The following is a 23,147-nucleotide window of genomic DNA, read 5'->3' as shown; positions in this document are numbered from 1 at the left end:
TTAGTCCCAGAAGGCAAAGAAGGCTGGGTTATTTTTTTTTTTTAACTAATAGATTTTATTTTTTAAAGCACTTTTAGGCTTATGGAAAAACTAGACAGAAAGTACAGAGAGTTTCCTTCTCCCAACACACATAATTTCCTGTATCATTCAATCTTCCATGGGAATGACACGGTGGATGAGCCCAAGTGGACACACTGTCATTAACTGAAGTCCAGGGTTCCTTTCGGGGCTCGCTGGGGCTGTGCATTCCAGAGACTTGGACAAGGGGCTCATGGCTTGGATCCACCATTGTAAGATCACGCAGAGGAGTTCCTGCCTTAAAAACTCGCTGTGGCCGGGCGCAGTGGCTCAAGCCTGTAATCCCAGCACTTTGGGAGGCCGGGACAGGCGGATCACAAGGTCAGGAGATCGAGACCATCCTGGCGAACACGGTGAAACCCCGTCTCTACTAAAAAACACACACACACACACAAAAAAAAACTAGCCGGGCAAGGTGGTGGGCACCTGTAGTCCCAGCTACTCAGGAGGCTGAGGCAGGAGAATGGCGTGAACCCGGGAGGCAGAGCTTGCAGTGAGCTGAGATCCAGCCACTGCACTCCAGCCTGGGTGACAGAGCAAGACTCTGTCTCAAAAAAAAAAAACCTCTCTGTGCTCCACCTATTCACCCCTTCCTCCCTCCCCACCTATTCACCCCTCCTCCCTCCCCACCTATTCACCCCTCCTCCCTCCCCACCTATTCACCCCCCTCCTCCCACCTATTCACCCCTCCGCCCTCCCACCTATTCACCCCTTCCTCCCTCCCCACCTATTCACCCCTCCTCCCTCCCCACCTATTCACCCCTCCTCCCTCCCCACCTATTCACCCCTCCTCCCTCCCCACCTATTCACCCCTCCTCCCTCCCCACCTATTCACCCCTTCGCCTCCCCACCTATTCACCCCTCCTCCCTCCCACCTATTCACCCCTCCTCCCTCCCCACCTATTCACCCCTCCTCCCTCCCCACCTATTCACCCCTTCCTCCCTCCCCACCTATTCACCCCTCCTCCCCTCCCCACCTATTCACCCGCCTCACCCTCCTACCTATTCACCCTCCTCCCTCCCCTCCTTCCTCCCCCCCATTCACCCCACCCCTCCTCCCTCCCCACCTATTCACCCCTCCTCCCTCCCCACCTATTCACCCCTCCTCCCTCCCCACCTATTCACCCCTCCTCCCTCCCCACCTATTCACCCTCCTCCCTCCCCACCTATTCACCCCTTCCTCCTCCTCCCCACCTATTCACCCCCCTCCCTCCCCACCTATTCACCCCCTCCTCCCTCCCCACCTATTCACCCCTCCTCCCTCCCCACTATTCACCCCTTCCTCCCCTCCCCACCTATTCACCCCTCCTCCCCCCACCTATTCACACCCTCCTCCCTCCCCACCTATTCACCCCTCCTCCCTCCCCACCTATTCACCCCTCCCCCCCCCTTCCTCCCTCCCCACCTATTCACACCCCTCCTCCCCCCCACCTATTCACCCCTTCCTCCCTCCCCACCTATTCACCCCTCCTCCCTCCCCACCTATTCACCCCTCCCTCCCCACCTATTCACCCCTCCTCCCTCCCCACCTATTCACCCCTCCTCCCTCCCCACCTATTCACCCCTCCTCCCTCCCCACCTATTCACCCCTCCTCCCTCCCCACCTATTCACCCCTCCTCCCTCCCCACCTATTCACCCCTCCTCCTCCCCACCTATTCACCCCTCTCTCCCTCCCCACTATTCACCCCTCTCCCTCCCACCTATTCACCCCTCCTCCCTCCCCACCTATTCACCCCTCCTCCCTCCCCACCTATTCACCCCTCCTCCCTCCCCACCTATTCACCACACCCCTCTCCCTCCCCCCTATTCACCCCTCCTCCCCTCCATCACCCCTCCTCCCTCCCCACCTATTCACCCCTCCTCCCTCCCCACCTATTCACCCCTCCTCCCTCCCCACCTATTCACCTCACCCCTCCTCCCTCCCCACCTATTCACCCCTCCTCCCTCCCCACCTATTCACCCCTCCCCCTCCCCACCTATTCACCCCTCCTCCCTCCCCACCTATTCACACCCTCCTCCCTCCCCACCTATTCACCCCTCCTCCCCCCACCTATTCACCCCTCCTCCCTCCCCACATATTCACCCCCCCCTCCCCACCTATTCACCCCTCCTCCCTCCCCACCTATTCACCCCTCCTCCCTCCCCACCTTTCACCCCTCCTCCCCCACCTATTCACCCTCCTCCCTCCCCACCTATTCACCCCTCCTCCCTCCCCACTATTCACCCCCCCCCTCCCCCCACCTATTCACCCCTCCTCCCTCCCCACCTATTCACCCCTCCTCGCCCTCCCACCTATTCACCCCTCTCCCTCCCCACCTATTCACCCCTCCCTCCCCCCACCTATTCACCCCTCCTCCCTCCCCACCTATTCACCCCTCCTCCCTCCCCACCTATTCACCCCTCCTCCCTCCCCACCCTATTCACCCCTTCCTCCTCCCCCCCTTACCTCCTCCCTCCCCTATGCACCCGCCTCCTCCCCACCATTCACCCCCTTCCTCCCGCCCCACCTATTCACCCCTCCTCCCTCCCCACCTATTCACCCCTCCTCCCTCCCCACCTATTCACCCCTCCTCCCTCCCACCTAGTCCCCCTCCCCCTCCCCACCTATTCACCCTCTCTCCCGCCCCACCTATTCACACCCCTCCTCCCTCCCCACCTATTCACCCCCCTCCCCCACCTATTCACCCTCCTCCCTCCCCACCTATTCACCCCTCCTCCCTCCCCACCTATTCACCCCTTCCTCCCTCCCACCTATTCACCCCCCTCCCTCCCCACCTTTCACACCCTTCCTCCTCCCCACCTATTCACCCCTCCTCCCTCCCCACCTATTCACCCCTCCTCCCCCCCACCTATTCACCCTTCTCCCTCCCCACCTATTCACCCCTCCTCCCTCCCCACCTATTCACCCCGCCTCCCTCCCCACCTATTCACCCACCCCTCCCATCCCCCCCCCCCACCTATTCACCCCTCCCCTCCCCACCTATTCCCCCTTCCTCCCTCCCACCTATTCACCCCTCCTCCCTTCCCTCCCCACCTATTCACCCCTCCTCCCTCCCCACCTCTTCACCCCTCCTCCCTCCTTCCCCATCCCTGGCACCCCCTCATCTCTGCTGTCTCTACGCTGTGGCCTTTCCCAGCAGTGTGTGGCCTTAGACTGCTGTCCTCACTTAGCAATTTGCATTGAGGGGCTGAGAGGCTCCCCCGTTCTCCAAGAGGAAAGCCCCATAGGCAGGGAAAGGCTCTGGGGTTCTGAGGTTCCTTCCCAGGCTTGGGGGAGGCTGGGTGCCATCAACCCCTCCCCATCTGTGGTTTCCAGGGCAACCCTGGAAACCAAGAGTGGGTCGCCTAGAAACGGTCAGACAGGCCCCACCCACTCTGGATTTCCAGGGTCACCCGGCAGTACCCTCTGGCAGCCACCGGAGCAGCCAGGAACAGCGTCAGGGGTTGGCCGCGAGGGGGTTGCTGGGCTGTTCCCCCAGGTCTCTACAGGAAGGGGGTGCTGGGCTCTACCCCCCAGGGCCTCTACTACCCTCTGGCACACATCCAGCTAGTGCCCCAGGGGCTTCAGAGGGCATGGTCAGCTCTAGGCCCTTCTGTACTCCCAGAGCCAGGCACACAGGAGTCTCTGGGTCACATGAAGCAGAAGGTTCTCCCCCAAGTCTGCCCTGGTCTCTGGCAGGAGATGCTATGAGGGGAAAGGACCCGTTGGCGGGAGAGACGGCCTTTCCAAGGGGAGACGGCGCGGCAGGTCGAGCGGAGGCTGCACGCAGGCCTGAGGCTGATGAAAGGGGGAGATGCAGGCTTTGAGCTGGGCTCCAGGGAATGGGCAAGGGAGGGCACCTCACACTCAACTGAGGAGCAAGGGCTACGGGGGACTCAGAGCCTCCTGTCCAGCCAGGAGCCCCCAGGGGACCCGAGCTGGAGAGGGACTCAGCCATCTGGAAGGGCCGGCAAGTTGGCAACGGGAGGCCCTGAAGGTTCCCATGCAGAACCCCAGGGTGAAGAAGTCACTAACACTGTTTCCAGAAGTGGGGTCACCCCGCAGGACCAGAAGGACCCCATCACCTTCTGCCATCAGCCCAGGACCCAGCGCCCTCACCATCACTGCTGGTGGAGAGGCCTTTTCTGCAGACTCCCGGCCTGGATGGTCGGGGACCATGCACCCCACAGGGACGGAGTCACAGGCCCGGGGGAGCTTGTGGGAGGCCCAGGAGCCAGGTCTGGATTCAAAGTCAGGTGCTGATGACAAAGACTGTTCCTGCCCACACCCTGGGTGTGCCCTAGGAAACCTGCCTCTTCCAGAAACGCAGAAGCAGCAACAGGAAACACGGGCTGGGGTGGCGGGTAGGGTGAGGGGGGCACACAGCAGGGAAGCCAGTCCTGCCAGCCCCATCTGACTTCGCCCTCCCGACTTCCGACAGTTTCTCTGCTTACTCTGAACTTACCAGGTTTGTCCTGTTTCTACAAACCAGCCTCCAAAACGTGGGAGGGGGCTTTTCTTTCCCCTTTGTTTCCCGGAAAACGAGACAAAATGTCAAAGGCTGGGAAGGAAGCCAAGAACATTCCTTGGTTCCCCCAAAGATCCAGGTCTTCACTCCCCTCCACGGCCGAGTTCCCGGGACGTTTCATTCTTTGGCAGTGCTGGTGGGAGGCCAGCGCCATGTCTAGCGGCTGCCCCAAAGCAGAGGTAAGGGGTAGGGGTAGAGGGCTGGTGTGGGCGAGCCAGGCAGGCTCTCCGCCCTCTCCTCTGTATGTCTCTCAGACATGCTCTATTTCTGTGTCTCTGTCTCTTTTTGTGTCTCTCTCAATGTCTGTCTCTGCCTCTGGGTCTCTCTGTCCTTTCTGTGTGTCTCTAGTTCTCTGTCTCTATCTTTTTATGTCTCTCTGTGTCTCTTTGTCTTTTTCTCTTTGTCTCTTTTCATCCCGGTCTCTCACTGTGTTTCTGTCTCTCAATATCTGTTTCTCTGTTTCTCTGTCTTTGTGTCTCTCTTTCTCTCTGTGTCTCCCTCTCTGTCTTTGTCTCTCCCCCAAGGGCACTGATTTCTGACTCACATGGGGTCCACCCAGACCCCCAAACCCTCACCTAGACAATACCTGCAGGAAGAACCCACAGACTTAGAGGGCCCGGCCCCGGGCGTCCCCCTCAGTGTCCCCCTCAGTCTGGACACAGGCTGTGACACTCCCAGCACCTCTGGCTCAGCCTCTGAGTGCAGAGCAAGAAGAATCAGAATCCGGGGCTCAGCACTTTTCTATTATTTCCTTAAGCAGAGCTCAGACCCTGCCAGGGGTGGGCTGGAGCCTCGCTGGGACCCCCAGGTCGGAGAGCCATCACCAGGCTGGACCAGCCGAACCCTCACATCTCTCCGGTCTGAAACAAAGGGCTGGACAGGCTCGAGCCTCTGTTGGTCAAGAACCTACAGAGCAGCCCCTCAACCAGACCACCCTGTCCAGCACTCGAGCTGGGCAGCAACACCTCCCTCTGGGCCAGCTCCGGACAGGACCTTGGTGACAGTGGAGGTGAGGACCTTGCTGGGCCAGCCCCTCTGTGCACCCACCCCCAGGAAGGATGGTGGGCTGTCCTCAGGAGCCCCCAGGCCATGGCTGGAGGAAGGCTTTGAGGCATCTCCCTGCCTACTGAGGCAGCCCCCGTCCTGAACTGCTGCCATCCCCTTGCTGGTGCTGCCCACACCCCTTCTTGGTCCAGTAAGGGTCCCTCCCTGGAGGCTGCCTGCTCTGTTGAGCAGCCCTGCCCCTACCACCTATGTGCGAGCCTAGCACCGACCCCTCACACCTTGTGGGTGGCCCTGCCCCTACCACCTATGTGCGACCCTAGCACCGGCCACTCACACCTTGTGGGTGGCCTGTCCCCTACCACCTATGTGCGAGCCTAGCACCGGCCCCTCACACCTTGTGGGTGGCCCTGCCCCTACCACCTATGTGCGAGCCTAGCACCGGCCCCTCACACCTTGTGGGTGGCCTGTCCCCTACCACCTATGTGCGAGCCTAGCACCGGCCCCTCACACCTTGTGGGTGGCCTGTCCCCCACCACCTATGTGCGAGCCTAGCACCGGCCCTCACACCTTGTGGGTGGCCTGTTCCCACCACCTATGTGCGAGCCTAGCACCGGCCCTCACACCTTGTGGGTGGCCTGTCCCCCACCACCTATGTGCGAGCCTAGCACCGGCCCCTCACACCTTGTGGGTGGCCTGTCCCCACCACCTATGTGCGAGCCTAGCACCGGCCCTTCACACCTTGTGGGTGGCCTGTTCCCACCACCTATGTGCGAGCCTAGCACCGGCCCTCACACCTTGTGGGTGGCCTGCCCCCTACCACCTATGTGCGAGCCTAGCACCGGCCCCTCACACCTTGTGGGTGGCCTGTTCCCTACCACCTATGTGCGGGCCTAGCACCGGCCCTCACACCTTGTGGGTGGCCTGTTCCCACCACCTATGTGCGGGCCTAGCACCGGCCCCTCGCACCTTGTGGGTGGCCTGCCCCCTACCACCTATGTGCGAGCCTAGCACCGGCCCTCACACCTTGTGGGTGGCCTGCCCCCTACCACCTATGTGCGAGCCTAGCACCGGCCCCTCGCACCTTGTGGGTGGCCTGTCCCCTACCACCTATGTGCGAGCCTAGCACCGGCCCCTCGCACCTTGTGGGTGGCCTGTCCCCTACCACCTATGTGCGAGCCTAGCACCGGCCCCTCGCACCTTGTGGGTGGCCTGTCCCCTACCACCTATGTGCGAGCCTAGCACCGGCCCTTCACACCTTGTGGGTGGCCTGTCCCCTACCACCTATGTGCGAGCCTAGCACCGGCCCTCACACCTTGTGGGTGGCCTGTCCCACCTGCCCAAACCTTCATCAAGACCATTGTTTCCCAGGATCCAAGCCTGTCTCCCTGTCACTCACACATGGCCACGAGGCTGGGCACTGCAGGCCCCAGAGTCAAGCCCCATGCCTGGCACCTACAGCACCCCAGATGTCTGGGCTTGGTGGACAGAGCCTCCTGCCACCCAGAGCTCCTGCCCTGTCCGCGGACCAGGCCATGCCCCAGCTACAGGTCCGTCCCCTCATCGTAGCTGGAGTCACAGCTTGGGCAGGGGGTGTCTGCCTCCCCACTGGACTGTAGGTCCCTGAAAACGGGCCATGCCTGCTCAGCCACCAGGGTTTGGCCAGCCCCCACTCGTACCTGGCACCCGGGAAAGGCCAGCAGACATTTTGGAAGAATGCACTTCGCTGACGGGACATGCAGTGAAGAATGTTTCACTCATGAGCTGGGTTTGGCGTCGGTTCTATGTTTTTCTGCAAAGAGTCCCCCTCCAGCTCCCCAGACATCCCCAAAAAAGAGAGACGAGGCTGATGTTGTTTGAATTAAGGAGGCCCTGCAGCCAACAAGTCCTGTTTCCATTCTACAGATGGGAACACTGAGACAGAGAGGCTGGCACAGACACCCCGAGTGTGGGAGGCGCAGGCCATGTGGTGTCTGCGCATCTGGGGAGGGAAGTCTGACCTGCCAGGTGACCTGAAAGGCCAGAACCTGCCACTTCCCAAGGTCATGGCAAAACCCTGCGACCTGAGGGCACTTGTCCTGCCAGGCCAGCCCCTCCTGGGCAAAGGCACAAACAGCAACTGCGTGTTGTAAGGGGTAATTGGAAGGATAGCCGAGGAAGGAAAGAGGCCAGCAGACCCATGTTCGGGCAAGCTGATTTATTGTAAATCCTGCCAGGCTACCTCCTGGCAAAAGCAGAGGAGGTCACCAAAGGACTGCGCTGTAAGACCCACGGGAAGGGGGGGGGAACAATCTGGTCGGGGTGACCCTAACACTCCTGTTTGTTCCCTCACACCTACTGGAGCCCAAGCTTCCCCTCCCTCCGCTCTCCTGTGCCCAGCTCCAGCCTCCTCTCCCCACTGTGCTGGTCTAAGGTTGCCCTGGCCACCAGCCCAGCCCTGGCACAAACCACCATCTCCCCTGGTGGCCGCACAACCTCCTCACTGGGCCGCCTTCCTCGACCTCCAATGACCAGAGGGAGCTCCCCAAGGCAGGGGTCTGGCCCCCACTCCCTTAAAACTCTCAGCCATGCAACAGGGGTGAGGGTCTCGCCGGACAAACCCACCCTGCACTAGGCTCGTCAGAACCCGGGAATGGGCCCCCTGCACCCCCATCCGGGCCCGCCAGGGTCATCACACAGATAGCCCTCCCCTCCTGTCAGGCCCTGACATCCTCACTACCATGGCCCCGCTCCGGCTGAGGCATTCTCCAGCCCATATTCTGACGTTCTCCAGCCCGTATCCTGACGTTCTCCACGGCAGGCACCACGGCTGAACTACCACCTTTCCTTCCAATTCCATCCCGGTACCGGGACACGGACCCAGGACGGCAGGGGCTTTGCTGGACTGGTTGGTGGGTTCCCAGCACGGGGCCTGGCACGCAGTGGGGTCCAGTGATGGACACATGAATGAAGTCCCCTAGGTACCCCCTTCTTGCCCTGGAACCCCCTGCCTGGGTCTCATCCTCTCTCCCACTGTGTCCCCGAGGCTTGGGCAGTTGGGCATCCCCAGGCGCCTCCTTGTTTATCAGACGTGGCACTGAGATGGCATCGGCAGTGGGTGAGAAAACGCACGTGCAGAGCCCATCCTCAGACCTCCCTCTGCCCCGGAGTTCACCAAGTTCCTCCAAGCTGGACCTTAAACCCCAGGGTCCCTGCACCGGCTCTGACCTCTCACGGCCACCAGGGGGTGCCAGTGCCCCGCCCTGACCACATGGCGAGAAGGGAGGTGGGGACTCCTCCTCTGCCGAAGGCCCCTTCCAGGAGGGGTCCGGGGAGCAGAACCAGGAGCCTATCAGTGCCTGGCTTGAGAGAAGGATGCTTCGTGTGGGGCTGCCTGGCCTGGCCCTGGATGGTCCCCATGGTGGGACTTGCGGCACAGCACCAGGGTGCCCAGTGTCCAGGAACCTCCTGAATTGCCCAGTTAAACAGAGTGGCACGGGGCTGTCCAGGCTTCCCTGCCCCAGGGGTTCAGGGGCCTGTGTATGCCAAAGCACACCGCAGTTTCCCAGGAGGGCAGAGGACCCCCAAGAGGAGGTAGCCACGTCACCAAGAACAGCAGTGTGTGTGGACGTCCGGGTGCCTTCCAACTCTGCTCCAGCCACACTTGGCATTCCATCCGGGGCAGGCACTGTGGACCCTGACACCCGGCAGCACAGGGACCCCCGTGGGGTGCAGTGGGGATCCAGCCTCCTCCTCCCTGAGACCACGGGGTCAGCTGCTGTAGGACCTGCCGTGGACCACTACCCTGCAGGTTCATACAGCCCTGATCCCACCACAGTGGGTGACCTCCCCCGACGCTCCCAGCAGAGAAGACATTGGCCTATGAGGCTGACCTGGGTAGCAGACTCCCGAGGCCAGCACTGGCTAGAGACTTTAGGAGGCTGTCAGCACCTCAGACACCTCCTTCTCCTGCAGTCACTGTCCTGTTCTCGGCCAGCCTGGCCTGAGTGATGCTGCCCAGGCCCCCAGCTTGACCGGGCCAGAGGGCCGGGCCCTGCTCTGGAATGCCTGGGGCAGCCAAGTCAGAGAACAGATTCCAGAAGCACGCAGCCCCTCGCTTGCAGAGCCTCATTCATTACTCCATGGGAAGGGGGGCATGGGCACCGCCCCAGGAATCTTGAAAACGGGCAATCAGCAGAGGTCCTGGCATCTGCCTCCCTGAACAGGGTTGGCACTGGGCGGCCAGCGCTCAGGCAGGGTGGGCACAGGACACCGGCCAACCTGGGGCCCACTTTGGTGGCCAGGCCAAGAACCGAGCTGCTCACAGGCTGCTCTGGAAGACCCGGGTGTTCCCTTGCTGGAAGGAGCCCCGCAGGGCCAGCAAGCCCCACCTGTGTCTGGGCAGCGTCACAAGCAGACCCCAAGGACCAGCTGCTCGGCCCATCAGAGGGACCCCGGGGCCCTTCCCCCAGTATACTCCATGCTATGAGCCCCCCAGCACCCCATCAAACAGCTGGAAATGGCTGGGGCTGCAGAAGCCACAGAGCCCAGGTCAGCTGCCCAGGCACAAGAGGGCACGCCCTAGGGGGGCTTTGCAGGGCTCCCAAGAGACACCTGGGCTGGCTGGGTCCTCGGTGCTGCAAAGCAGTGGCCCCCAGAGCTCAGCCAGACTCAGGAGGCAGTGGCGTCTCTCTCCTCCAGCCTCAAAAACAACTGGGTGATAGACCGAGCGCGTCCTGTGGAGTGCCCATCTGACTCTCACCACGGCCCCCTACAGCGGCCCTCACTACCACACCTGGATTCCCAGGGAGGAAACTGAGACACAGCAATGCCGTCCTGGCCAGGTGTAGCGCCCAAACCCACCAGGGCCCCACACCCCAGCGGCAGGGGCACTTGGGGCCTGCTGCTGCCCCGTGGTGGCCAGAAGGGCCCCAGCCCTGGTCACACGGTGCTGGCAGATGGGCAATGCCACACCTGCCCTGCCAGAGTGCTAGAGACAAAGATGTGAGCAGGAGCCGGGACACAGGGCGAGACGGAGTCCCAGACCCTCCCAGGGATGCAGTGGACACGGGCAGGGCCTGGACACGCTTCCTCCCTTCCTACCTGCCAGGGCTCACCTAGCCCAGACTTGCCCCTGAGGCCACAGCTCCAGGAGGCCCAGGCTCTGCCTCCTCGCCTCTCCTGGGACCCTCCCCTCCCCACAAAGGCCCCTGTCTCAGGCATAGCTCCCCAAAGCGGGGCTCTCAGTGGACTGGCACTGCCAGATGTCAGGCAGGGCCTGCGGACCCTGTGTGTTTATTGACTGCACATGGACTGCGTGTGGCAGGGATCTCTCCTGCACCCCCAGCATGGACATGGCCCCTCCGAGGCTCTCCCAGGACAAGCCACCTGCCAGCCAGCACAGCACAGCCCTGCAGGGGGAGGCTCTGACCATAGGTCCCGGTTGCCGGGGACACGGCCAGCCTGGCCCAGCTCCTTGGCCAGCACACCATGGGCCCTCGGTCCTTATGAGCACCTGTGACACAGCGTCACCCTGCAGGCTGGGGTTGTCCGGCCAGAGGCAGGCTGGGAGGCTGCAGGGACCTCGAAGGAGACAGCCCTCCACCGACCTGCCTCCGGGACCTGGTGCAGGCAGGACAGGCCTGTGTTTCTATGACACCTTCATGGCAGGACCTCGATGTAAGAGCCCCTCCCCTCTTTCCTCCCTTAGGAGGCTGAGACCTGCCAGGAGCCCAGAAACCAGCCTTGGGCTCCCCCAGGCTGCTGCCCACCACCCTGGACCCTTCATTCCCAAGGGTCTCACAGGCACTGCCAGGCTGTGGGACAGGCCCAGCCACGGGGTCCAGCTGGTCTGGTGAGGAGGCAGAACCCGTCCCATAAACACCTGAGAGGCCCATGCAGGATCGCCTGCAGGAATTGCCCAGGAATTTGCACCCAGTCTCCTCCGCAGCTCAGCCACAGGCTGCAATTTGACTCGTCCACATGTCTACTGCAGCCAGGACCTGGGGTGCAGAGGCTCCCAGAGATCCCTGGAGTGATGAGGGGGTACAGTGTGCAGGACCTGCCATGAACGTGTCATAGACACACTGGGCCTCAGCCCTCAGCGCACCCACTCTGTGCTTGGGTAAAAACCAAGGCCCCTGAGGGCTCCGGCCTCCAGGAACATGGCAGGGGCATGAGGACTTCAGTAGTGGTCCCAGACCCCTCATGGGGCCCAGGGAGGCCACCCCTTTGGCTACAGCAGGACAGTGAGGCTCAGGCAGCAGTTCAGCCCGGCAGGCTCCTCAGGAATCCCAGCACTCAACCACTTTCTTCAGGACGGGGGCCCATCATCTGCACCCCAAGCAGTTCTCCCCAGCGCTCAGGCTGAGAGCCCTCAAATGCAAGGACACCCACACGCCGTCCCCTCCCTGGCCTCTTTGAGCCACCTCTGTTGCCCCCATGCCCTGCCCTGGATGCCAGCCACTGCCCTGTGATCTTGCCAGCCAGCCCTTTAGCCCCTCCTGACAGTGGGTTTCTCCACATCAGCAGGATGGGCCGTGAGCACCGCAGGGGACACCTGTGTCCTCTGCACTTCACAGAAGCCCTGTGGGTGGGGTTTGCCCCTCTGCTCTCTCCACCAGCCAAACACAGCCTGAGCCTGCAAGGGCCTGCAGAGCGTGTTCACAGGGTGTAGGTCTGCACCCCAGCTCCACGCAGCTTGGCCCAGCCTCTCCACCCAGAAGAGAACATGCCAAACCCTCAGTGTGACCCATGAGAGCTGTCAGGCTGGGCACCCAGCTTCCGGGTGAGTGGGCACAGCCTGGCTTCACTCAGCTGGCAGCTGCCTGCTATGGGTCTGGCAGAGGCCAGGGCACAACTCACAGCCCTAGACACTCCCGGAGGGAGCTCCTGCAGCCGACTCCATCCGCCAAAGCCACCTCCAGCCCACCCCCGAGACACCCCCAACACCAGCCTCCTGTTCAGGTGGGGGAAACAGAAGCTCCTTCAAAGATGCAGGACCCAAAGAGGCAGGGACAGTCTCTGGGACCCAGCGCAGGGCACCCAGGCCACACCAGTGCCCAGACACCACCCAGCTGCCCCTCAGCCGGGGCCCCCAAAGGACCTAAGCCATGCCCTGGACAGGTGGTGAAGGAGCAGAGGCCAATATCAAGTCCATCACTGACTGCAAGCAACTCAAGAACTGCCAGGGGCTCAGTATCACCATCTGTGAAATGGAACAGGCACAGCGCCACACCCGGATGCTGCGGCCAGCCCTAGTGCTGCCCTGAAGTCCAGGGGGTCTGGATGGGACAGGATGGCTAAGGCAGGGAGCAGGGGACTCAAAGGATCCTGGAGGCTGAAGGTCCCTGATGCACCCAGCTGGTGGGAAGAGCTGTCCAGGAAGACCACCCAGGAGACTGGGGGGCCACAGGGTCTCCAGTCTGAGGCAGGCACAGGGAGCCAAGAGGCCTGATCATCCTCTGAACGGTGTCAGAGTGGCCTGGTCTCCAGTCTGCGGCAGGCACAGGGAGCCAAGAGGCCTGATCATCCTCTGAACGGTGTCAGAGCGGCCTGCCACTGGGCTCAGCAGCTGTCTGGACAGCCGTCCGTGCTATGGGCAGGGAGACTTGAGGTGCCCACTCACCAGGCAGCACAGGGGCAGTGGGGGTAGCCCACAGAGCCCCTGCCCTGCAGTGCCTGGGAGGGTCTGCCTCTTAATGTCTCCTGCTGTAATTATGACATTAAAAGACCACCCTGTCTGTGAAACCAGCCTGGGAGAGGCCACACAGTCCCATTGTGCACAGAGCCAAGGCCAGGGACGATAGCGTTATCCCAGGATAAAGACAGAGGCCCTTTTGTGGGTGGCAGGGGGTGGGAAGAGCAAACCTGGTAATTAAACAGTTCACTGGGCAAACAGGAATCCCCCACCCAGAGTCAGCCCTTTGAAAGACAGGCTGGATTCTGCAGGCGGTCTCAGTCTCCCCGGCTGTCCTGTCCAGGAGGTGGCCCGGCCTGAGCATAGCAAGATGGTCCTGGAGGGGCCACACCTGTCCCAGCCAACTGTCACACAGGGACTGAGGCCAGAGAAGCCAAAGTCAGGCACCTGCCCCGCCCGCTGAACCCCATGCAGGCAGAAGGGGCAGCCTGGCAGGCACTGGCTCTCACAGGGAAGCGAGACTCGGGATTTCCAGGGGCTCAGTGCAGTTAAAGGGGTGTGGAAAAGCAGGAGGCCACAGGGAAAGGATATCCAGGCGGGCCGCTGGTCATGGGGTTTTCTGATTACCCAGAAACTAGGCAGAGCTCCTTAAAGCCTGGGACCTGAGAGCGGCCAGACAGGGCGAGAGTCAAGAAGGCATCTTCCGGCCCAGGTGCCAGGTGCTCTGTCTACCCACCAGAGCACACGTGCTCCAGCCCTGCCCAGCGGATGACCACTGCACCACCAACCTCACCTCCAAGAAAGACCATGCGGGCCTGGGAATGAGAGGACAGGAGGCTGCCCCTGCGCCAGGCCCTCACTGCCTGCAGGGTGTGAAGCCCACAACGGGCCTGGCAGTAGCTTATCCTGCCCCCTCCACCACCCAGCCTGGTACCAGGCACCGAGCCTGCCCAGGAGGCTAGTCATCCTCCCCATTCACATGGCAGAGGCTCAGCCCTCCCTCCAGCCATCCCCAGGGCCACCCAGTCTCCGCCCTCCACCAATCCCCAGGGACAGGGCCCCAGGGAGGCTGTGACACACGGGGACACACACACCACAGCCCTGCCTCCCACTCTGAGCCGGCTCAGCACTGGCTTGTCTTCATGGTCGACACCTCCATATTCCTTGGGGTCCTCCAGGGACCCCATTAACTGTGGGCACAGGCATCCATCAGCCTGGGGAGCAGGACACAGAGAGAGGGTCTGGGGGACCAGGGGCGGCCCTGGGCCATCCCACAGAGAGGACCGCCATGGCCGGCGGCTGGGTTTGCTGATGGCCCAGAAACCAGAGTGCTCCTCCAAGCCTGGAACCCAGGGCAGCCACAGGCAGGGCAGGCAGGGCGGGCATCAGTGAGGCATCTCCCGGCCCAGCGGTCCGGTGTCCGGTGCTCAAAGGACACGACCCCACCATGGAGGCCAGAAGCCTGGTCTTGCTCTCAGAGGACTCCCACTCCCGAGCACAGAGAGCAGGAAAACACCGAGACCAAGGCCAGCCTGCCCCTAAGACCAGAGAGCAAGGTTCCTGGCTGGGGAGGTCCCCCCAGACAGGCTGGGTTCTCTCCAAGGATACTGGGTCCTCCCTGCCCCAAAGGTCAGGGAGCAAGGTTCCTGGGTGAGGGGGTCTCCCCAGACACGCTGGGTCTGCCCCAAGGGTGCTGGATCCTCCCCCAAAGTGTGCTGGGTCCTTCCTGCCTATGCTGGGTCGTTTCCTGGTATGCTGGTCCTTCCTGGGTGTGCTAGTCCTTCCTGGGTGTGCTAGGTTCTCCTCAGGTGTGCTGGGTGAGTCCTCCCAGGTGTGCTGGGTCCTCCTGTGTGTGCTGTGTCCTTCCTGTGTATGCTGAGTCCTCCCAGGTGTGCTGGGTCCTGCTGGGTGTGCTGGGTTCTCCCGGGTGTGCTGTGTTCTCCCAAGTATGCTGAGTTCTCCTTGGGTGTGCTGGGTCCTCCCTGGTGTGCTGGGTCCTGCCAGGTGTGCTGGGTCCTGCTGGGTGTGCTGTGTTCTCCCAAGTATGCTGGGTCCTCCCTGGTATGCTGGGTCTTCCTGTGTGGACTGGGTCCTTCCTGTGTGTGCTGGGTCCTCCCTGGTGTGCTGGGTCCTTCCTGGGTGTGCTGCATTCATCCAAGCATGCTGAGTTCTCCTTGGGTGTGCTGGGTCCTCCCTGGTGGGCTGGGTTCCCTCAGGTGTGCTAGGTCCTCCCTGGTATGCTGGGTCCTCCTGTGTGGGCTGGGTTCTCCTCAGCTGTGCTGGGTCCTCCCTGCTGTGCTGGGTTCCCCCAGGTTTGCTGGGTCCTCCGGGTGTGCTGGATCCCCCCGCCAGGTAACCCCTAGTCCTCCCAGGGCATGCTAGGATCATTTCTCACACCAGACACAAAAAGCCTCCCCCAGGGTGGCCTCCTGCCTAAGCCAGCTCCAGGCCCAGATGGAAACCTTCTGCTTGGCTGTACCTAAAGGTAAGCATGGGAAACAGTGCAGGGAGCCTGGAACCACAGCCCAGGATCAGGGTCAAGTTAATCCAAGGCCACGTCCACAGGACAAAGACGAGATGCCTCCCCAGAATCAGCACAGGCTGGGGCTGCTGCAGGCTGCGGCCTCTGGACAGGGTCCCATGGCAGGAAGCACGACCAGAGACTGCCCCAGCCCCAGCCCCAGCTCCAGCTCCAGCTCCAGCTAGGCCGTGCACAACATGGAGAGAGGCCGTGAAAGGAACATCCCTGCCCCAGAGCCCACCCTTCCAGGAGCCCCTTCCCCTCCTCCCACCACTCCCTGGGGCGCAGAGTCCAAGGCCAGCAGCGGCAGCTCCCAGGCCTGGCCATGGCTGGTCGCCAAGAGCAGCCCTGGGTGGTGTCTGGAGCTCGGGCGAGGGGTCAGACTCCCACCCTCAGACAGTGGGCAGCATTGAAGGGCCGTGGGGAGGGCCGCTTCCTCTCCATTAATCAATGATCCCAGTTTAGAAAGTCGCCCTGAGCCAACGCCAAGGGCTAAACAGGCTCAGGACCCCACCCAGCCCTGGCCACCCCAGCTTCTCCAGGGCTCTGCTTCCTGGCATAGCCTTAGGGCCCCAATAGCTGCCAGAGCCGCCTCCAGCCCACACCCGAGAGACCCCCACTGAGGGCCTCCTGCCCAAGGCGGGGAAACTGAGGTTCCTTCAAAGGTGCAGGACTCAGAGTGGGCCTGGGTGCTGAGGCTCCAGGCAGGACCACTGACGTCTCTCCTGGCTTGGCAGGCACACAGCAGGTACCTGGGAGCACCTGCCAGCCAGCCCCCAGCAATGCCTGGCTCCATCTCACCGAGAGAGGCCGAGGATCCTCTAGAAGCTTGGCTGATGCGTCCCTCGTTCCCTACCCTGTACCTCAGGGCCAAAATGACTTTCTCCTCCACTATGCTCCTCAGCTGCTGTCTCTCTCCCGTCTGGAAACTTGTCCAGAACAAATTGCACCTCCCAACCCTTCCCCAGCCCACAGGCCCACCTCCTCCAGGAAGTCCCTGAGGCAGCCAAGCCTCTGGTGGGCATCGCTGGAGTCCTGACCACTCACCTGGACCCAGGAGTGAGGGTGGCAACACTCCAGTGTGGTGGTGCCAGAGACCCATCTGACCTGCCCCTTTGACGGGGGAAACTGAGGCCCAGAAGGGAATCAGAGCCAAAGGCATTGATTGATGGATGGATTGATTGATCGAGACAGGGTCCCGCTCTGTTGCCTAGGCTGGAGTCCAGTGGTGCAATCGGGCGCAATCTTGGCTCACTGCGATCTCCGCCTCCCAGGTTCAATCAATCCTCCTGCCTCAGCCTCCTGAGTAGCTGGGATTAGAGGCGCCACCACCACGCCTGGCTAATTTTTGTATTTTTTGTGTATTTTGGGTTTCACCATGTTGCTCAGGCTGGTCTTGAACTCCTGGACTCAAGTGATACGCCTGCCTCGGCCTCCCAAAGTACTGGGATTACAGGTGTGAGCCACCAGGCCTGGCCTGAGCCAAAGGTTCTTGAACCAAGAAAGTACCTAGAGGTGACCCAGGCCTCACTTCTCAGAGCCTGCCCTTGTCCCAGAAGTCAGCTGAGACCAGATCAAGCGATTAGTAGATTTGCAGAGATTTCTGTCACCTTGTGTGGTACAAAAGACATCTATTAGGAGGTCGTTTGTCCTCAGTAACTTTTTCTTGCCGGTCTTTTCATCACAGATTCTGTGCCAAGCCCAGGTCACCAGTGGGTGTTGGGGAAGGGGTGGGGGCATCCACCCACGCTTGCCAGAGCAGCACACACCGGTGGGACCTGGGTGCAAAGGCAGGACGAGGCCAGGTTTTTGGCTGTGAAGATTGTTCCTGGTTGGTCTGATGAAACTGATGTTCCGATGGGACCCCAAAGCCGTCCCAGGGACAGGGGAGGGGGTCTTTAGAGTCTCCCTCCCTCCTTTGCAGACCCACAGGGCAAGGATACTGGCAGTCCTGGGGGGTCTTCCGAACCCTGGACCACTCCGGGAGACTCCACATGGCAGCTGGGTGCTCCGTGTCTAGTTTACCCAAGAGCCAGGGTATGAGTCCGTTTTCCAACCGCTGGTCAAGACACACCCAAGACTGGGCAGTTTACAAAGAAAGAGGTTTAATGGACTTACAGTTCCACGTGGCTGGGGAGGCCTCACAATCGCGTCAGAAGTCAAGGAGGAGCAAGTCACGTCTTGCACGGATGGCAGCAGGCCGAGGGAGAGAGCTTGTGCGGGGAAACTCCCCCTTATAAAACCATCGGATCTCATGAGACTTACTCACTCTCACAAAAACAGCACGGGAAAGACCCGCCCGCATGATTCAACCACCTCCCATGGGGTTCCTCCCATGACACGTGGGAATTATGGGAGATACAAGGTGAGATTTGGGTGGGGACACAGCCAAACCATACCAGCTGGGGACAAAGTCTGCACCTGAGCCATCACAATGGTTGTCCCTGCCACGACCCCCACTTCCCGACCCTTCTGCCAGGCCCACTCTGGGCCTCACCTACATGGACTCACGCAACCTGCACAAAACATTGCCATATCTCCTCCCTGCTGAACAGAAGGGGGACCGGGGTCCAAGAGGTGGAGCAGTCACACAGGCACAGGCCTGGGGAATACCAAAGCCAGCCCTGGACAAAATGAGCAGCTGGCCCTGACTCTGACTGCACCGAGGCCTGCACTGGGCCGGGGAAGACTTCACTGCAGGCCCTGCCCCAGGCCAGGCCCTCCACCTTCGGGGCAGACAGGCCCGCTTTGTGCTCCCACAGCTCCCGCTGCTTCTGTGGAAGGGCTTTCAAGGCCTCAGGGAAACTGCTGCAAAGCACCCGCCTGCTGCACACCCGAGACTTGACCCCGTCTGGGCCAAGGAGGGAGAGCTGGGGCTGTGGGGAGCGGGGAGGGCTCCTTCCCACCACTGCCCTCCATAGCGGCCCAGAGAGTTCCTGTCTCCCTCCCCGACTCTGTTATTCAAATGAAATAATTTGGGGGAACCAGAAAATATGGCTTTTATTTTCAAAACTGGAATCAATTATAATTGGGGGGTTAGTTAAATATTCTCAACTGTGTTTGCGCTCAGGTCTGCAATGTCCAGACCCAGAGTGGAGGAGGGACAGGAAGGTGATGGTGAGAGGTCTAGGTGGGAGCGCTAAGCGCAGGGGCTACACCTGCAGACAGCACCCCCTCACGCCTGGTCCTGCACACCTGGCCCTGCAAACCCGGCCTGCACACTCAGCCCTGCACACTCCACCCTGCGTGCCCAGCCCTGCACACACCACCCCTGCACACCTGGCCCTGTACAATGCAACCCTGCAGGCCTGGCCCTGCACACCCAGCTCTACACACTCCATCCTGAATGCCCAGGCCTGCATAATTCAGCCCCGCACACTTCACCCTACACAGTTCGACCCGCATAATTCAGCCCTGTACCCTCGGCTTTGCACACCCAGCCTCCACACCCTCCCCTTCTTCCGAGAGAGAGTGACCAGGGAGGAGGCCGGGCGGCCACCCTCCAGCTTGTCAACTGCCCCTGTGAAGGCCACGTCTGCCCTAACTGGCCACTCTCCCAGGAGGCTCACTACCCAAGGGCCACAAGCCAGCCACAGGTAGGGACGCTCCTGCCCTGCCGGGGACCCTGCTCCCCTCTTCTCCGAAGCAAATCTCAGCGGCTCCCCCAGGACCAAGGCTTGTCCCTGCACCAGGTGGCAGCATGGCCAGAAGGGAGTACATGGCACTCCCTCAGACAGACCTGGCTTCAGCCCCAGCTAGGCCACTTGTGAGCTGAGCACCAGCAGCTGCCGGGTCTCCCGGACCTTGCTTTCCTCTTTCAGGAAGCAAATGAAGTGTGGAATTGATGAGGTGACACGGGAAGAGAGTGGCTCGGAGCCAGGAGGGAGCTCCCGGCCTCCAGCCTCCCTGATCTGCGGTACATTCCCACGGTGGCCGGGGCATGGGGCTGCTGGGAGCGCCCGGCCTCCAGCCTCCCCACTCTGCGGTGCATTCCCACGGTGACCGGGGCATGGGGCTGCCGCTCTGAAGGCTGAGCCTGGAGCCCAGGTGCCGTGAGAGTCTGTGACGCAGAAGTCAAAGCCAAGAGGCTGGTGGTAGGGCACAGGGCACCTGAGTACACCCTGCCACCACGAGACACCGAGTTCCCCCACAGGGTGTGCAGCCCCCAGTGAGCCTCCTACAAACCCTGTGCCTGCTGGTGCCCCGGGGGCCGCGTGTCAGGGTCTCATGGAGCAGGGGGCTCCAAGCAGGCTCCTGACAAAGATGAGGTGGGAGGAGGGGACTGACGGTGGGCAGGAGGCCAGCCCTGAGGGGGCAGGTCAGGTGTCCTCCATCCCCTCCCAGAGGACACAGCCAGGAAAGGCCACCCCCCAAGGCCACCTCCTCCTTGCCCTCCCCTAGGAACAGAGACCACCAGAGGCTCTGCCTGGCTGACCAGTGAGCCACAGCCCTGTCCCAGAAACCTCTCCAGTCAGCCCAGTCAGCCCTGGTATTTCCGTGTGAAACCGAAATGAAGCGGCGCACACTGCCAAAAGATTAGACAGATGAGACGGAAAGGCCCTCGGGGCGTTTCTCAACTCCTACCTGTGGCCATAATTACAGTTCCCAAGAGGCCAAACGTGACAGTCGGAGCCCACTCCATCCTGTGTGGACCCCCATCTGCCCTCGGAGCTGGGACGGGTCACCCCTGACCACAGAGAGGCCTGGCCAAGGCCTGCAGCCTGGATGTCGCAGGGCAGTGACAGGGCAGGGGACCTGGGGGGGCCCTTTTGTCCACACGAGACAGCCGGATCTCAGTCCACGGCCGGGGCAGCAGCCCTCCCAGCCGCCCAGCATCCAGGAAGCAGCAGGCACTCGCGGTGACTTGGCAGGGGCCGTCCCAGCTAACAGAGGACATTCAATAAACCCTCCAGCGCCAACCGTCCTCCTTTCCAACAATGACCAATGCCCCAGGCTGCTGGCACCCAGCTCAGAACTCTGGGGTGACCCAGCACCTCTCGAGAACCCCTCCTTAGCCCGGCCCCCAGCGGAACATAGAGTGGGCAGGGGTGCCCTTCACAAACGTGGGGACCTCCTGATTCCTCTGATTTCCTCGAGTCTCCCCCTGCTGTCTGCCTGGGCGCCGGAGCATATCTCTCACTCTGCCCTGGCATCTGCCTGGCATGGAGCCCCGGTGGCCACCACACAAGCAGTCCCAAAGCCCCAGGGCCACCGGGAGTGTTTCATACCATTGGGACGGCTGTGGCTCAGGCTGCGTGAGGCTAGGATGAAGAAACCCGGGACACAGCAGGAAGCCACAGAGGAAGGGAAGACTCCCGCTTCCCATGACCCAAAGGAATCAGGACGAGGCTTTGCCGCTTTTCCCCGCATTGGCACGCACTTTTCCTCACAGAAATCCTGTCACCCCGGTGGCTTGCTTTCAGCCCATCCCCACTCCCTGCAAGCATCTCCCCACTGCCAGCTCTGCTTCAACCTGGTCTTTGGGGCCTGTGAGGGAATCTTGTCTAGGTTGTGCTGCAGTTACTCACCAAGTCGCCTCAGCTAGGACCCCGGGGTGTCCCCCATCTTTTAACACTGAGGACAACCACAGTTCGGCAAGGTGGCAGCACAGCTGGAGACCCTGGGACCTGGCCACCCTCTGCCTTTCTAGGGGGCCAGTGTCCCCTTTTATAAACAGCAGGGCTGGCACGGTGGGCGCCGAGATGATATGCTTCAGCACCATCCACTGAGGGGTCTCTCGGGGTCACCCCTCCCCTCAACACCCTCAGAGGGGCTGCAGAGAACTGGTGGAGGGATTGCAGAACATCCTCAGAAGAACGCCCGTTCACTCAAGGTGTGCCCTACACAGCTGTGCTGGGGACAGCCAGTGGCCGACACATCTCTGCCCCTCGCCCACAGGCTGGCCATGACCAGGGCCCCCAGGGGCTGCACTCACCATACTGACAGCGGGGTCCCTGGAAGCCGGAGGGACAGTGGCACGGCTGGGCTGAGCCTGGCGCACAATGGCCGCCATGAAAACAGAAGCCGGCACTGCATTCAGCTGCGGAGGGAAGGAGAAAATCGGTGAGAGGGACAAGGAGGGGCGAGGCAGGGGGAGGTGAGGCCTCAGGGTCTCTCGGGCAGGCAGCCCACCCAGCCTGCCAGGTCCCCAGCCCTGTTCTCTCTGTCCTGGGTCACACATTGCCCAGCCAGCAATGGTGGCTGCAGTGTCCCCCAACCCCCAGCCACGGCTGCATGCAGTCGGGGTTAGGCGGAACCCTTTAGAGTGCAGTAAAGCCCTAACTCACTTCACCTAGATGGGGAGGAGCCAAGGGCATTTCCTGGGGAAGGTGCGCAGGGAGTGGGGGCTGGGGAGGGGTGGGAGGAGGGAAGGTGGGGGTGCAGTGGGGAGGGGTGGGCTGCCCAGTGGTCAGCACTGCACAGCTACAAGGGCTGGCTGAGGACCCCCCTCAAGGCCCTTATGGTAGAACCTACTAGGTTGGCCCCATTCCCAGGGAGGGGTGGCCCCGGCCCAGGCCAGTTGGACCCCAGGGAGGGGATGAGGTAAGGTCCTGGCAGGTGGGGAGCCAAGTGTTGACAGCAGCTGCCCTGGGGCTCCCTGGGGAAAGCAAGGCCAGGGTGTGAGGGTGGAGGAGGCCACAGCTGGACCTGAGAGGCCAGGCGGGGTCTCTAGAGAGAGGGGGGTGCCGTGTGGCTTGGCAGGCAGCCCCGTTACTGGCAGCCCCACACTGCCTCGCTGCCCCTTCCACAGCAGGTGCCCTCCAGGCTGGACCAGGTGCCCCCCGGGGACTCCAGTACCAAGTTCCTTCACCGGGCAACCCCTACCCTGCACGTTACTACTCGGGAGGGCAGGGCCAAGGTGGGTGGTCTGCGCTCACCCCTGAGGGGTGCTCACTGGGTGACTGCATGGTCAGGGCAGTGACCTGGGACCCCCTGCTCCACCCAGAGCCTGTGAGACCTGTGGGCTCAGTGAGTTTGTGTGTCACTCATGGCACCCCTGGCAGGAGTCGGGAGGGAAGCTCTAGCCATGTGGGACCTGCGGTGGCTGGGCCAGGGCTCCCAGGATTCCCAGGCACAGGCCAGGTCAGCTGAGAGGAGAGAGGTCAGCCACTCATCATCTAAGCAGCCCCGGACCAGGGGCTGTGCCTGGTGGGGAAACTGAGGCGTAGAGACTTCATTACCTGGCCTGGACCACAGAGTGAGCCATGACTGGCTCGGGCTTCAGGGCCTGTGTGGCCGTTCCATTTACAAATGTGCCCAAAGCCAGCACCGAAATCTGGACTTGGGATCAGGAGGACCGGGCCTGGGTCTGGGCTGGCACAGAGAAACACGGGTCCCTGTGAAAGCTTCTTCCTTCCACACCTCCTGCAATCACGGCCACCACCGCTGCCCCGGGCATGGGGGCATCCCCTCCCCGCC

General features: G+C 61.9%; 1 protein-coding gene across 7 annotated transcripts in view; it reads right to left on the bottom strand.

Moving 5' to 3' along the window:
* Positions 1 to 23,147, bottom strand: part of MEGF6 (multiple EGF like domains 6) — a 128,130-nt gene that overhangs the window by 73,837 nt on the left and 31,146 nt on the right. For all 7 annotated transcript variants that reach the window (XM_010361767.2, XM_030941607.1, XM_030941602.1 and 4 more), the window contains exon 4: positions 21,664 to 21,768. In XM_010361767.2, the coding sequence (XP_010360069.2) occupies positions 21,664 to 21,768 (105 nt within the window). The remainder of the gene's footprint in view (positions 1 to 21,663; positions 21,769 to 23,147) is intronic.

Source organism: Rhinopithecus roxellana, chromosome 12 (assembly GCF_007565055.1).
Source record: "Rhinopithecus roxellana isolate Shanxi Qingling chromosome 12, ASM756505v1, whole genome shotgun sequence".
NCBI lineage: Eukaryota > Metazoa > Chordata > Mammalia > Primates > Cercopithecidae > Rhinopithecus > Rhinopithecus roxellana.
This window is presented reverse-complemented; position numbering and strand designations above follow the sequence as displayed.